At 40.6% G+C, this 16995-nt stretch overlaps 1 protein-coding gene across 1 annotated transcript in view; it reads left to right on the forward strand.

The window, feature by feature from the left end:
- The first annotated feature begins 4715 nt into the window (after nt 1–4715).
- Nucleotides 4716–16995, forward strand: part of SH3BGRL2 (SH3 domain binding glutamate-rich protein like 2) — a 57350-nt gene continuing 45070 nt past the window's right edge. Inside the window, exon 1 of the mRNA XM_004673642.2 lies at nt 4716–4942. Within this exon, the coding sequence (XP_004673699.1) occupies nt 4898–4942 (45 nt within the window). The 5' untranslated portion in view covers nt 4716–4897. The remainder of the gene's footprint in view (nt 4943–16995) is intronic.

Consider the following 16995-nt stretch of genomic DNA (forward strand, 5'->3'; position numbering starts at 1 on the left):
TTACAAGATTAGTAATAGCATGTGAAAAAGTACTTTACGTATATCATCTCCATTAAGCCCCCCAACAACAAGGAAGGTGAGATATCAGCAAGTTATGGAAAATGCCTAAAGAAGGTCAAACAGCTGTGACATTAATCCAGGTCTTGCTCCGAAGCTGTTTCTTAATCACTCTCACTTATCCCTCCCTTTTGGCTTATAACCTCCCTTCCCACAAATCTGTCACCTACTAACTGTCAAATGTGTCAAGTAAGCTTTCAGAAGAGCAATCACGGTGTTTGTGATGTGATGACTAACATTCTTCGAAAGTTATATCTATGGGGCACTAGATAGGATCAGGTTAAGGGTGTTAAGAACAGGGCAGCCCTGACAGAAAAGAATTATCAATCAGATTCAATTCTATTCTAAAAATAGAATTTGGACAGCTGAGATGCCAGACTGTTTGAGTGTTCTTTATTTAACCTGTAGATAAACCTTAATGAAGAATGTTTATGTTCCCACGTTCCCCTTCAAGCTTCTGCTTTTGCTCTTCCCTCCTGAACAATTCTCAACTTCCATTGAGAACAGACTATGTCGTTGCCTCCACAGCCTCATTGGCTCTCAGTCCAGAAGCCACTATAATCCATCTTCAGGATCCTTCCTCCTGCAGCAAGTGCTTTCTCACAAAGGTCAGCAGTGATAATAGATCATCATGATAATAACACTTAGAGCTTCTTGTGGATTTATTGGGCACCAAACATTGGGCTCTAAACTTTATTAGCTTTGGAAGGAGAAACTTGGAGAACCATATCTGTAGGATTTATAGATGGTTTTAGTTTAGTTGCCTCAACCAAATGTTGCATCAACATTGAAAAAATTCAGAATTCTTCAGACAAAAATCCCAGTTTAGGGGCTTTATTTTCTAGTTGGTATGTGACATTATGTTCCCTGGAATACCCATATAGGATAATGATTTATGAGTGTTTTCATCAGAATTGGATAGGTGCCAGGAAAAGACTTATTTAAACTTTACAAGATAAAAGGTGGGTATTATTAAGTAGCAACCTCAGGGCCAGAACTGTGAGCAACTTGGATTCATAGAATCAGAGGTTGGAAATAAGACAACTGCAAGTCTCCTTGCTAGTGTCTACTTTTCACTTTACAGTGGCTCCCTTTTCTTGTCACAGACTGATTTCCTTTCACTCTTCCTTTCAGTTTCCTCACTGCTTCTACTTGCTCAGTTTCTCATCCCCCCCCTCCACACCTCCTTGTAGCATCTTCCTTTGTATTCCTACTGCTCATTGATCTAGTTTTTCCTTTTTCCTGAAAGAAGACCTGCATGTATTTTCAAGCACAGTCTATATATCATACATTACTTTCAAGCTCTAAAAGGTCACACTCAGGGAAATACACAGATGTTTTTCAAATAGCTCTAACTAGGTAGACTGAAAATGTGCTTTAATAGGACTATGGGTAGAAGTATAATCAATCTTGAGTACGAGCCATTACTTATATTCATGTTATTGACATGAGGTGATGATTAGAGAGGTGATGAAATTCAACAAGGTATTATATGACAAAACTAGAATGAGAACTCAAATTGCCTAACCAACATATTCAAAACCTCTATTTTTGTTATAATTTTCTTAACTTCCAGGTGGAGTAACATTCATACTCTCTTCTACTTCCTGAAACTTCCAACTTTTCTTGGACTCTGATTTTGCACTTTTATGGTTGCTCTTTCACTCTCATTTTTTTTTAAGATTTATTTATTTATGCATACAGAACTGGGGTACAGGCTAGAGGCTCAGGGGCGGTGAGAGGCTTCACCAGAGACAGAGTGGGGAGCAGAACAGGCAGATCGACGAAGTACACTGCTGAGGCAGCAGCGGGTGGGTCAGGAGAGGTCTGCCACACCACGTGGTCACCTCCAGGGCAGGCAGGGATCGAACTCATGGGGAAGTGGCTTTAGCTCCTCAGTGCTGTGCTTTAACCCGCTGTGCCACCAGGGAGGGCCCTTTCACTCTCATTTAAAAAAAAAAATTACTTATTTATGCATATAGAACTGGGGTATAGGCCAGAGGAACTGTGGCAGTGAGAGGATTCACCAGAAGCAGGGTGGGGAGCAGAACAGGCAGATTAACTTAGTACACTGCTGAAAAGAGCAGCGGGCTCTCCCAGGAGAGGTTTCTGCACCTTGTGGGTCACCTCCCTGGCCATCCAACTCACGCTGAAGTTGCTGCACTGCAGCTAGCTCACTTCGTAGTGCTGCACTTTAACCTGTTGCACCACCAGAAAGGGCCCTGTTCTTTCACTCTTTAATTTCCTGTTATCATTCTAATTCTTAAATGTAGGAGTTCCCCAATGGATTCATCATGGCTCCTTCTACACTTATTTTATACTTTTTATCTTAAGCAAATTATAGGCTTGTATAAACTGAATATAGTCAGATACCATGGCTTCTTAACCCGAGGTTCTTGAATTCCCCATTCACCCCTAATATGGGATTTCTGAATATGATTTAGAGGACTGATGACCTTGAGAAAAAAACATTTTTTTTATATTTGCACTAAACTTGAACAGATATTTATAAATACCTTCAGCTGTGAATGTAGACAACAAACCACTATAACAGCAACAATATTTGTAACTTTGTAACTAATGGAAATCCCAAGTATTTTCATATTTTCTAATTGTTGCAAATATCAACATTTCATTTCCCCCCCTTTTTCAAAGTCATAGTGACTATTTGGTCCACCACTATAACATGACATTTAATAACACAGAAGTATATATATATACTTTCTTTGTCTTTCCCAGTCCCTGCTTGAGTCAGGTGTTACTCCTAACCAAATAGCTGGCATCGTGGGGTTGGGTCATGCTGTATGACAGACTTTGGGGCATTATCAACCTCCTGGATCAAAGTAGAGCAGATTATAGAAAAGAAGAAGCGCTGGGCAGATAACCTATTGAGAGACCTCTGCTGCATTCAATCCAATTTACAGTTTCAACATTGTCTATTAGTACCTTCATGTTCCTCTCTAAAACAAAACCAACTCCTTGCTGTCTCACACTCACTGCATATTCTAACCTAGCATCTTCACCTGCCAAAAGAAATTTAAGGTCTCTTCTAAAAACCCACCCTTTCTCACTCTTTCTTTATACCACACAATGCTCTTTTTGGTACAGTATGGCCAGTTCAGTTGCTATTTTTGTACCTGTCTTTCTCTCTTGCAGACAATAGATGCTCTGCTGGGTACAGAAATAACTTGTTCAACTTTTCATCCACTCTGGAACATTTCATAAAATAGGCTATGAGTTCCTATTTCAGTTCCATGTCTTCATAATTGAATATTTCCAACCTAAGAAGATGTTGAAGGTGTTTACAAAGACAGTTACAGAAATATAATATCTAAGAAAGTTATTTTAAATTTTATAAACACACATCCCTACATTTTTTGTAGTCAAATTAAAATACATTTGCAGAGATGTTAACTGAAAAAAAAAACATTTAAAATTGTCAAATATTATGAAAATGTTCATTAAGATTGAATCTTTTTACTAAATCAACAGGGAGTATTACAGCAATGACTTAGATAATAGGTAAGGTGGTAAACTTGAGATAGTCAAAAACTCTCTAAAAAGCTGATGCAAAAACGATTAGTATTCGTGCAAGTAATTTACCAAGAGCCAAAAACCACATCTAATTTTTTCTTTCTCCAATTATTAACTTATCAAAAGCCAGAAACCACATCTATTTTTTTCTTTCTCAAACTATGAATTAACAAAGTTCCCAGAACTCCGCTAGACTTCCCTGCTGAGAGGCACAAAGCAAATACAGTAGTGCAGGGAAAACTAGTTCAATTCCATACAACTGTGAGAGGCTTGCGCTTTTGTGAAACACAAAACACTTTTAAAGAACGACTCCCAAACTATTAGCAAGTACATAAAAGCTTTTATTTTAACAGAAACCTCCTGGGAGACTGTGTTGGAATGTGTGCAGCGGGTCTGAAATTGGCACAGATTTGGCTCAACTGTAAACATTCGGTGCACAGAGGCAACGCCATTGTGTAGGGTAGGGGTGTGGCGGGTGGGGTCTTGATTCCCAATGCTGATTGAAGGATTCTAATTTCGCCCGGTATTTATTTTTTTCTACTACAATTACAGTTTAACTGAGAAAAATAAAATATCGGCTGTGCTCTCATCTGAGTTTCTCGTTTTTAGCGTCCACAGAAAGAGAAATCCTCTCATTTACGTGAAAGAATCACCTTTCACTATCCTCCAGAGTCTCTAGGAAAACAGAGCCGCACCGACCCCACAGCCCCCACCGCCCCCGCCTCCCGCGCCCCGCCCACCCATCTCGCTCGCCGCGGGTCGCTGGGCTAGCCCTGGGCGCCTGAGGTGAAGGGTCGCCACGGCATGGCCGTGTCCACTGGAGTTTCAGGGTGGGTAAGCTCCAAATTTATCAATCACAACACAAAACTCACGCCTGGACTTTGAACCCAGCCGTCGCGCCCAGTTTTCTCACTCTCCCCTCACCCCCTCTCCCACCCACGCTAGCCAGGATCCTTGCCCACACCGCGTCACTGCTCACCTGCGCACGTGCACTGACGCGCAGTAAGGAGAGGGCTGAAGAGAGCTCAGTCCACCAGCCACACCAGGGCGACAGAGAAACTACAACTCCCATCAGGCCCCGCAGCCGGCTCCCTCCCTCGCCCCTCCTCTCCCGCGGCTGGCGGCGGGTAGACGCTGGGCTTTCATCTACGGACGCGGCGGGAGGGAGGCAGATCCCGACGATCTTCCCCGACGGGAGCGTTTCGCTCAGCGGCTGCGGCGGCGTCAGTAAACCGAGTTCTGCCACTGCATTCAGAGCCTGCCCGGAGCCGGCGGGACAGACGGTCTGTCCCGTCTTGGTGAGAGGATGGTCGTCCGCGTGTTCGTCGCCTCCTCCTCGGGCTTCGTGGCGGTGAGCACTGCGGGGTCCGGCAGTCGACCGGGTTCGGGTCTGCGGGGGTGGGCGACGCGGGTCAGGCGGGAGGCTCGGGTAGCTAGCTCCTGCGTGATCCCGAGCGTAGTGCATCTGACTGCGGGAGTCCGCGCGGGGCAGGTGAGCTTGCAGTGTTGGACAACAATGAAAAGGTTGGGGCGCTAGGGTGGGTGGGAGACTCCGGGGCTCACCTACGTGGTCATCCTGTGAACCCTGAGAAGGACACAGCTGGACGAGAAAATGGAGTCTGGGATAAGCCCCCCAACTCCATTTGTGTGTCTCGGTAATTTGGGGGAAAGGGTGGTGGGAGAGCTTTGGGGCTCCCTCTTCCTTTCGTGTCAGTTCATCCCGTTTTGGGACGTTCAGCCTGGTTGTTAATGTACTGGAGCTCCTTTGATTGCTTGATTTGCGAGACTTGTTTCTTGATTGAAACAAGTTTAAGGTGGGAATTCCTCCCCCCCTTCTTTTCCCCACCTCTAAGTGCGTTTCTTTAGCTTTATGTTGGAGCCAAGAGAACGGCGAAACAGGTTTGTTCTGTCCCGCCAGTGATCTTTGTGTAAGTGTCACTCTTTTTTTGTTTAAGATGTTATCAATATTTCCATATCTTTAGGTAAATATGTATTTGGTTATTTTCCCCTCTAGTGCATAGTCAATTTCATCATACACACACATACACACACACCTTTACATAGAAAGATAGATATAGATAATTATTTTAAACTGTTTTGTTTAGTTGATGTTCTTGATTTTTGTAGGAAGAATCTAGGAAGAAGAGAAGTTCAATAACTAGAGTTATCAAAAGTTTAAGGAAAGAGGTGGTAGTGTAATTGAGTAAGTCATGTAGCAATATGTTTTACATTCCTTAGCTCAGAGTGAAACTATAGATTTAAGAGACTACGTGAGATATTCAATCAAATACATCGAATAGTGCAATATTGCTTCCTTAATGTTTGGCCTAGCTGTTAGGTTCCCCATCAACTACCTTAACCAGGGTATCCCAAATTTTATTTCTCAGGCAGGTGGGATGGAATAAAATATTGCTTGTAAATCCTTATAAGCCATTAAGATTATTTAAAATGAAATCAACATTAGTGTGAAGAAAAGACCCCCTTTTGCATTAGGAATAACAGATGAGGAAGCTTCAGTTTATCTGTATATGCAGACATGCACTTGTTCTCAAACTTGTAAGTTTTTGCCATTTATAGTTATTTGCGGTTGCTTAGTCATGCCTGCCTTGTAAAGATTTTCCCACTGCAGCTATATTTCATATGTAGAGACTCATCTTTTCACTGACAGCATCCTAAGAATGCTATAAAGCTTTTGGTTTCACCACCAGCTTGCTTCAATAATTATTCCAATAGCATTTTATTGATTCCAGAGGGGTGCTTTAGAGACTAAGAAGCCTAAACGATGTTAATCTAGTCAAAGTCAAAATATGAGGTAAGTACATGATTTATACTGAAAGTAGGTAGTATCTCAAGATAGTCCTGGAACCTTGCATCTCTGGTACTCAGATTCATTGACAGCTGTTTGCTCCCTGTCTGATATGTGCCTTTTTAATTTTTAAATTTAATAGTATATGTTCTGTACATGAAGTTAGAGCATGAGACCCAAGTTTTCATGTGAGCTCTGACTAGTGATGTAAACGTGGATAAGAGCCTTGCCTGCACCTTTCTTCTGGAGTGTAAAGACTATAATGAATAACTTAGAATCCAATTGCAATTTTAAAATGTTTTGACTTTATCAGTTGGATAAATATGGATATATTCTCCTAACAGTTTCTTTTACTTCAACATATACATACACACACCCATAGATATTTATGTGTGTATGTATATGCATATATGTGAACCTCCAGGTAAATGTGTTCTTTTCCTTTGTGTTTTATTGTGATTTCAGGTACCCTCAGTGCCCTCATTGGTAGCATGTGTTCTGACATGGTTTGAGTGAGCTGGAAAACATAATGTTATTTATTACCTTATGGACAACCCATAAACACCAGTGATCGGTTTTAATAGTCTTCTGTTTAAGACCTAATTTTTAGACCATTCTCATGGAATTTCTCTAATTGCCAATACTCTCTCCTGTTTCAGTACATAGTTTTCCTGTAAATGTAGTATGCTAAATTTATGCTTATTTGCAAGAATAATGATTTCTAAGAGATAGTGAAATTGTATATAGGTTAACTATTGGTCGGGGGAGACTAGTGAGGTGTGTAGCATTAAGCTGTATTACTCTCTGATGTCATAGTCATACTTTCCCTCCAGCATTTTGCATTGACCATTAACACTATTTTATGCAATGATCTGCAGTGACCAGCAAGTAATGGAGAAAAATGACTTCATCCCCAAGTCACTTTGATTTTAGCTAGAATTGATCAATCCCAAGGAAGGGATGTGACTAGAATTAGACTTTAAGTAAGTTCCAAGGAATTCCAATATGATCTTCTGCTCAAATCAACAGTAAAGTTAAGTAAATAGTCTAAGAAGCATGCTCCTGTCTTGTTCTGATTTCCCTGGACGCTTCAGCTTCAATACATATCAGTTATAGTTGGAGTAATTAACACCAAGGGTCATTTTCCCTTTTCTCCTCCCCAGATCCAGATAAACACTTTTTCTTTATTAGAGAATTAAAACAGTGACATTTTATGCTATGAATACTTGAAAATTAGATTTCTTATGCAGCTGATAATGTTGCTATCATTCATATTGTAGTGAAGGACATTTTTTATTTGAAGAAATAGAAATAAAGTATATTCGTAGCTGTACCTTTTAAAATTTAATTTATTCTGATTGTATACCTAACAGGGAAGGTTTTAGTTATCTTATTTAAGTATACATTAATATGAGTTTTTACACTTAAGACATTGAAATCTTTCAGTTAATCCATTCATTCATTATTTTTGTTCTTTCAACAAGTATTTTCTAAATATCTGTTCCTTGCCTAGCTCCACCCTTGGTCCTATGGGAGAACAGAGGGTGTGGTCTCCAGGATTTCAGGGACCAGGTGGGGAGATAAGATAGGAAAGGTAAAACCAGTAGTATAAAGTACAGTTCAAGGACACATGCCTCTTTCAGGAACATTCTTAACAGAGATGGAATTAATATAGGTGGCAGAGGGATGCATTGCAGGATGTTAGATAAGGAGGAAATGTGCCAGAGATCATAAAATATGCATGTGGGAGCCTTAAGCAGATGGCAGGGAAAGGGATTGAGTTAGATTTGGAGCCTGGGAGAGAGTGTATGGGCCTTCCTAGACTGGAAAAGGGAGCTTTGGGTGAGATGGAGCAGTCAGCAGAGGCCCTGAGGTTTTTTTTGTTTTTTGTTTTATTTATACATTCAAAACTGGGGTACAGGCCAGAGGTGCTGGGGTGGGGAGAGTGGGGAGCAGAACAGGCAGATCAACAAAGTACACTACTGAGGGGAGCAGCAGGTGAGTCAAGAAAGGTCTGCTGTGCCTTGTGGGCCACCTCCCTGTCTGTGGATCTTGGGGTCAGACTCTCGTGATGTGGCTATGGCTAGCTTCATACTACTGTGTCTTAACCCATTGGGCTACCAGGGAGGGGCCCCTGTGGCCCTTCTTTGAAGATTGGGTAGACTGTGAATCCCTGAAAGAAACCCATAATAACTCCACAGTGCTCAGTTAACTCAGTGTTGTCTTCAGTATCTGCAGCTTTTGTATTGTCTGTAGCCTTTCATCCCCCCTTTTTGCCTGCCATAGAGGGACCAATAATACATGATTTCTAAAAAACCTTTACCCCCTTGATTGTTTTAACTAAAACTTCTCAAAAAAGATATAAAGTCTTCCATTCTTAGCTATAAAGTCCCCAGGCTTAGTTGTTAGAGCTAGAAGAAAACCTAAGAGATCTTATAGTGAAATCTAATTATCTAATTTTACAGAGGAGGAAATTTAGGCATAGAGATTAAAGCGCTTGCTCTGAGATCATTTATGCCAGTGCTGCGCTGAGGGTTAAGTGAAAATGGGTCTCCTAACAACTTGAATTTATTCTTTGCTTGCTCATTTAGCCACATGCTCATGCATGCATTGATTGATCCATGCTTTCACCAAACAGACATTGAAATCTACTTAGTACCGGACTCTGTTAAAGCAACCCCAGGTGCTGTTTGAGTGTGAGTATACCTGATGTTCAGTGAAATAGGTGGCATAGATTTGGCTTCCAGACACAAATCAGTGATCTCAAGCACAAAGACTTGAGATGCTGATGCTGGCGTGGGTTATGTTTCTTTGAACCTGCTGAGCAGTAAGTATATCCGGGGCTGTTGGAGAGAGACCTTCACTGGGAGCAAAGACACAGAGAAGTTGGAAAGCAGTGCCTTGCCCAGAGCCGCAACTATGTTTTCAGGTGGGTGTGAGATGGGAGGAGAGGAACTCATAGAAGAAGCCCTGCTCAAAATTGTCTGGTTCTTTACAAGTGTAGTTGCAGAGTCCTACTTTGCTTGATTTAGACATGTTTTAAACATGCAATGAGAAGTTAAGCAGTTACATTACCACAAATGTACTTAGTGAAGCTTCACTCTATAAGGAATCCTCTAAAAGGATTTCAGGGCTATTAAAGTTAAGTTGTGGCCATGTAGAACAGACTAGGTGTTAATTTCTAAGTGAGGTAGTGGGGTAAACATGGCATCCTTAGGAACTTTGATTCATTTAATCCTCACAGTCACATAACAAGGTAGTTCTCTATTTCCTCTTTACAAATGGAGAGGTGGATGTTAATGACCCAACTGAGATTATGTGCTGTAGATGGCGGGACACTTAATCAAACTCTGAGATGCTGGCAGCTCCAAAACTTCTTGGGCAGAAGTGGGCACACAGTGGTCACTGTTACTCCCTGGGAAAATGAACGTACCAGGGACGACCAGCAACTTACAGTGCAGGACAGTCCTGCACAAGAACTGTCCCTTCCAAAATGCCAGTCAGACTGTAGAAAAACAGTGCTGAAGGGCATTGGCAGGATAGGGTGTGGGGTGAATTTAGGGAAGAGGTGGGAACATACCATGGGATGATCATGAGCAGCAGGAATGGTTTCGGATGCAAAGATAAGAATGGTTTTAAGGAAGTTCAAACTGGGAAGGCTTGTCTGTTAGTTTTCTATGAGCCTCTAGAATGCAGCCCTTATCTCAAGATTTCACAATTACCAGATACCAACATTGGGGATACTTTTAACTACAGAAATTATCTCAAGGTTCTGGAAACTAAAAGTCAGGATAAGTTGCTTCTTTCTGAGAGTAGTGAGGGAGATTTTTCCATGTCTCTCTCGTAGCCTCTAGTGGCTGACTAGCAGTCTTTGGCATTCCTTGGTATGTCCATGTATCATCCTGATATCTGCCTTCCTGTTCACATGGGCTCTCTTTGTATGCATATCTGACTCTGTGCCTAGATTTGCCCAACTTGTAAGGACACAGTCATATTGAATTAGTCTACTGTAATATCTCATCTTAATTTGGTCATCTATAAAGATATTATTTCCACATAAATCTATATTCATAGGTAATGATGGTTAGGACTTCGATATCTTTTAAGGGAACACAATTCAACCCCAGTATGTAAAATGAGGCTTAAAATAGAAAGACTCATTGATGGAATTTTCTTCTACTAGCTGGAAAGGCTATATAGGCAAGTTTCTTGAATCAGGTCAACAGCTGGATATGGAATATATGGAATTGTAGACAATATATAAGGCCTTTTGTTAGAAAGCAAGACTTATCAGTATCTCAAGTGAAGACCTCATCTTTGTTTTTCTAGTTCATTTTAACATTTACCAAATTTAATGTTTTCCCCTACTACAATAATATTTTAAACTTGTAAATATAAATATTATCACAGGCATGAACTCCTTTATGAAATTCGGGGCTTTTAAGATTTATTTATTTATGCCTACAGAACTGGAGTACAAGCCAGAGGTGCAGGGGCCATAAGAGGATTCACCAGAGACAGAGTGGGGAGCAGAAGAGGCCAACTGATGAAGTACACTGCTAAGGGGAGCAGTGGGTGGGTCAGGAGAGGCCTGCTGTGCCATGTGGGTCACTTCGGGGGCTGGGGATCAAACTCATGCTGAAGTGGCTTTAGCTTTTTAGTGCTGCATTTTAACCCGCTGCACCACCAGGGAGAGCCCTAAAATTAGGGCTTTTTTTAAAGCCATATGTTAGGACACTTTAAATAAACATCTCAGTTTATATGAGTAAATAAAATTTTGACAAATATTTATAATCTGAAGTATACGGTGGTTTCTACAATGTAGGAATGTGAGACCATTGGAGTCATGTTTTTTTTTTTTTTTCAAAAACAAAGAAAAACAGCTATTGTGGGGGGAACTCAATAGCTCAGTAGAAAGTAGTGTGAGATACTAATATAAAAATATTTTGTCATTAGATTTTTTTTTTAAAGATTTATTTATGCACTCTGGAAGAACTGGGGTATAGGCCAGACTTATAGGAATATGAGAGGACTCATCAGAGACAGTGGGGAGCAGAATAGGCAGATCTACTGAAAAACACTGTGAGACAGAAGAGTCTGCTATACCATGTGTGGGTTAGCTCCCTGGCCGGGATCTAACGTAGGCTATGGAGATGATAGAAGGTAGGCCTTTCTATAAGTTTTTTAATGTTTATAACATTTTCTGAAATTGTTTTTTTTAAGAACAGTTAGAAATGGTGAGAGAGGGCCCTCCCTGCTGGCACAACAGTTTAAAACACAGCACTAGGAAGCAATCCACAGCCACTGCTGCATGAGTTTGATTCCCGGCCAGGAAAGTGACCCACTTGGCGCAGCAGACCTCTCCTGTCTCACTGCTCCTCTTAGCAGTGCATTTCGGTTGATCTACTTGTGCTGCTCCCCATTCTCTTTGGTGAATCCTCTCATCCTTCACATCTCTGGCCTGTACCTGAGTTCTATAGACATAAATAGGTTTTTTTTTTTAAGATTTATTTATTTATTCATATGGAACTGGGGTACAGGCCAGAGATGCAGAGGGTGAGAGGATTCACCAGAGACAGAGTGGGGAGCAGAACAGGCAGATCAACGAAGTACACTGCTGAGGGGAGCAGTGGGCTGGTCAGGAGAGGTCTGCCATGCCCTGTGATCACCTCTGGGGCAGGCAGGGATCGAACCCATTTGGAAGTGGCTTTAGCTTCTCAGTGCTGTGCCTTAACCCGCTGCCCCACCAGGGAGGGCCACATAAATAAGTTAAAAAAAAAATGGTGACAGAAGTTTAGATTCTTAGTGAATATTTTCTTTTTTTTTTTAATTGGCATACTATACTGATCATTGTATGTGAATGTTTGAAATACTTTATTTTGAAATGAAGATTTAAAAAATGGGATCAATGAATTGTTAGTTCAGTTGCTAAAAGTCAATTTTTAAAATAGTCTCTCTATTCTGAACTAAGGTGACTCTTTTAGTTTTCGACCTCCTTTTATTTATTTATTTCTTTAGCAGGAGCTGCTTTAATGGTTATTATTACAGAGAAAATTGAGTTCTGATTAAAATTATATTCCTGCAGTTAGTATTTTTCTGCGACTAACTTTATATATTACACTATGTGTCAATTTTGAGTAAAAGGATCTTAGATTTCCAAATGAGAAATTTAGTGAAAATGTACTTTGTTCTCTGAAATGGCAAAATACTAACTAAAATTTTAGGGACATTTCCCCCTTGTAATATAAAAAATGTTTTGTGGCTCTCTTTCTAGTTGTAGCTTTACAAGCATGTATTGACCTTTTCTGCTGAGTGATTTTTAGATCAATAATGATCAGTGTGTACCTTTCCGTAATTTATGGGGGGATGTTTGGAGTGACTGGGAGAAGTAAAGAATCTAGTTAAAGGCAGTTAGACCCCTCCTGTCTCCTTCTCTCAGGCTTATTCATCTAAGCATATCTGCCAGCATGGGCTATATGCAGATCCTTAAAGGTAGTGTTGTTATTTCTTTGATGTTCGATTGGGTTTTTCCAAATTTGTCAGTCTAGGAAAAGCCCGTAATTGAATATTTTCCTTTCGACTCTGAAAGTTGAACTCAAATACAGGCAGATGACTCCTTCTTTCCTCCCAGGTACTTTTAGGCTGGTGCACTCCTGGCTGTGGAATAATTTGGTTGGCCCCCTGGATCTGGTTCCTTATTTGTTCCTGAAGAGACCTGACCCTTGAATGTGGAAGGGCAGGGTGGGATGTACCTCAGGGTGTGTCTGCTTTGTTGTGAGCTTTCTGCCAACATTGCTTCAGAGTGCCTCAGAAGGCGGAAATGGGATGTTGACTGTGACTGAGGGCAAAGGGTTCTAAGTACTTGAGGATGCATTTTCCATTTCCTACTGGCATTGTCCCAGATCTGGAAATGGCTTTTTATCATGTGGATCTAGTGGCTTTGGGAGTGGAGGGCTGAGAATGAAAGTCAATTAGGGGTCTTGTTTGACAGGTCAGTTCAGTTTGGTAGTATTTGGTAAATGCAAGTGTAAGTCAGCAGCTAGCACTGCATACCAACCCAATATTGAAAAACAAAACAAAATCCCAAAGCAGCATAACCAGCATATCTTTTGATTAGTTTGTTTTCTTTCTGTGGATTGCACAAGGAGTAGGAGTATGATCTTCTTCATTCATTACGTTCCTGTGTGGATTAAAGCAGCTGGTTTTCTGCTCTAGTAATAGTAAACAATTTCCTAATAATTTAGCATAGTTCCTTTGAATGGGAACTGGTCACTTCTATGAGTTTGGGGTTGTACTGCCCTTTTATGATAAATCACTTGCTAGCAAAAAATAGGTATTTGGGTTGAAAATTTGCTTATTTAATCCTGGAGTCAGTTTATATTTTAACCATGTGTCCTTCTCTGTTCCTCTCATGGTGGGTACAGCGCCATGAGGCGCTGTATCCTCATGGTTAAGGCAGGGGCTAAGGTCAAATCCCATTTCTACCATTGATAAGTGATGTAGCCTTAGGGAAGTTAAAGTGGGATAGTAATGGTACTGTTTATCTGGGGTTGCTATGACCATTAAATAAATGAAATATTTCACATAAGGCATTTAACAGGGTTTCAGGTACTTAGTTAAGTACTCAGTGCATTTTATCTGCTATTTTTATTATTTGATCTGAAGTGGCAGTACAATAGTAGCAAAAAATAAAAAAAATTATGGTGTTTGTAAGATTTTTAATTAAAAAATGTAGTACTAAGCTGAGCGTGCATGCTAGTATAATTTTAGAGTTTTTTTTTTTTTAAGATTTATTTATTTATTTATACAGAACTTGGGTACAGGCCAGAGACGCGGAGGGTGAGAGGAGTCACCAGAAACAGAGTGGGGAGCAGAACAGGCAGATCAACGAAGTACACTGCTGAGGGGAGCAGCGGGCGGGTCAGGAGAGGTCTGCCACGCCATGGGGTCTCCTCCGGGGCAGGCAGGGATCGAACTCATGCGGAAGTGGCTTAAGCTTCTTAGTGCTGTGCTTTAACCTGCTGCGCCACCAGGGAGGGCCTAACTTTAGAGTTTTTAATAAATTTAATTATGAGTTGTTTCCTACCGAAATTTGAATTAATATGAACATTATAATTCGAGGTCATTCTCCATCACATTTAACTGAAGTTCTTCTGTGATTTGGACATTTTATAGGTACACAACATACTGTATATGATTCACTAATCTGTATTTATTCAGTGCCTACAAAGTGTTTACTACTGTGCAAATGACCACCATTCTTTGCTGCATATGGTACTTAATTTTAAATTCCTGATTTGATTTAAGGCTTCCAAAACATCGCAAGTAGATTTCATCTCAAATAATAGCTTTGACTGGTGGATTGTGTCTGCCTGGAGAGAGGGACGAAGGGTTTTGAGTCTTGTCTTAGATCAACTGGAAAGCAGTGTGATTGATTATTGATGTCTGCTCAGGCACCAGAAGAGAGATGGCAAGGACTTGTGCCATCTGTTTGCAAGTCTCTTTGTAGACTCTGTCTAGTTAGACTGTATTTCAAACTTGTGTAACTGAATGTAATATATTTTCAGTCTGTGAGTAACAGGAAAGAGGAATATGAGACACCAAGTTGAGTTGATAATATCCTCTGAAACCATCTCACTTTACATTTGGGGTGGGAAGATTGGGTAAGGGCCCGGATTTCTGCGCTTAATGAAATCGTATGGTACTTTCCAAAAGGAAAGATAGTGATTATCCTTGCCATGAAACTGAACACTGAATCTTGATGCTTGTGGAAACATAGACATATTTCCAAATTTGGGAGATGGGTTAGTCTGTGGTATTAAAAAAGATTTAAAGGAGATTTATGGAAAAGGTGATAGAAATAGGAAAGGGAGAGAGGGATAAAGACACTGGAATAGGTGGACTATGGGATTTGCTTGTCTGTTGTGCTGAGCTGTGGAGCTTTAAAGGATTAGGTAAATAATTAGTATTTACTTGTGCCCAGTGGTGTGATAGGATTTTCCCTGCAGGTCATTTAATTCTTATAGTCACCCCACAAACTGTGGGTTTATTATATCCATTCTAACCCCTGTCTCATGATTGTGTGTGTGTGTGTGTCTTCTGATTTTGTGGACATTTTTTATTACTCCACATTGCCTATCAGAAGAGCCAGTGATCAGAGACCAGTGAGAACCTGGCTTGTGTGGACCCAGAATGCAGGCTAGAATAACTGTGTGAGCTCAAGCTAAAGAAAGGGGCCAGGACAAGTCTCCATAAGAACAGTTCCACATCTCTAGTCAGCTGCTGAACAGGTAATGTAGATAGTGTCCCCAGGGCATGTGAAAGCAGTGGTTTTGCTTCTGTAAATTGATAAAAGCTGTAAGTGTGGGGCTGAATTAGAAAGCTAATATTCACAGCAACAATAATAATGACCAAATAATGAAAAATGTTTTACCCATCATGTGCTGAAAGTACTAGAGATTTTGTTTTTATTTCTGTTCCTTAAAGGTATTCAATATGGCAGTCATTCATATTCTATATCTTCTCTCCCCAGCCTCTTCTCATAGAATAAGAAATTAAAGCTCAGAAGCTTGCCTTATCATGACCAAGAAAGTATACAAACACAGATCTGTGTGACATCCTTTTTTCTAATAATGGCCATGTCACAGAGGAAGGAATCAAAGGTTAAAGAGAAGTTAGAATAGGCAATGATTTGGTTGGATGTCCTGAAGCCAAATATATAATTTGTTTCACATGGATTGGCTTTGTGTGATGAAGTTGAGTTGAACTGGAGAGAGCAGGGTGGGGTAGAAGGTGATATGGAAGATGGACCAAAATGACTAGAGCACAGGGCTGAGTTAAGGACACAGATATTTAGTCCTTGGATCTTTGGGGCAACAAGAGAAACAGCAATGGTTGAAGTGTGTGACCTTATTCTTTCTGTCTTAGAGACCCTGGCTTCCTGGGAGACATTGTCTTCATGGACTGATCATTTTCTTTTCTTTTGAGTAGAAAGAATTTGTGAGCTTATTATAGCCAGCCCACTGTGAGGGTCTAATACAAGAGCAAGAAGAAAGTGGGAGGCCGGAGTCATGGCTGTTGTGGTTGGAAGCCAGTGAGGTTGCTTGCCAGAGTGCAGGCAGCCACAAGTATGAGGGGCAAGATGCTATCAATAGGGGTTCAGGAAGATCCTAAGACTGGGCCTGTGATCCCTCCATCCAGACACCTCATTGTCCAGTTTAGTTGATCCTAGATCTTTGCGTCTTGTTTATTGTCAGCCATCTCTCTTTCTAAGCTGAGAAAGAAGAAAGAGCTAATAAACTTGCTATATAGAAGACATTGTATGATACAAGCGAGGTGATACATGAAAGGGATGCGAACTTTAGGAGCAGCAAGACCTGACTTTTTAAATTACGGCATTGGAATCCTGACCTGCTGGCTTAGCAAGTCTTTTAACTTCAGTATTAAAGATGTTGCAGCTTAATAAAATATCAGCTGTTAATAATATGAATTTCATTTGAATTTATGTATGCGATAATTCTCTGGTCTTTGGTGAAATTCCAACTTTAAATGAATTATTAGGACTTAATTAAGGGGAAGAAAAGTACTTTTTTTTTTTT

This window comes from Condylura cristata, unplaced genomic scaffold, assembly GCF_000260355.1.
Source record: "Condylura cristata isolate star-nosed mole 26May11 unplaced genomic scaffold, ConCri1.0 scaffold00001, whole genome shotgun sequence".
NCBI classification, from domain to species: domain Eukaryota; kingdom Metazoa; phylum Chordata; class Mammalia; order Eulipotyphla; family Talpidae; genus Condylura; species Condylura cristata.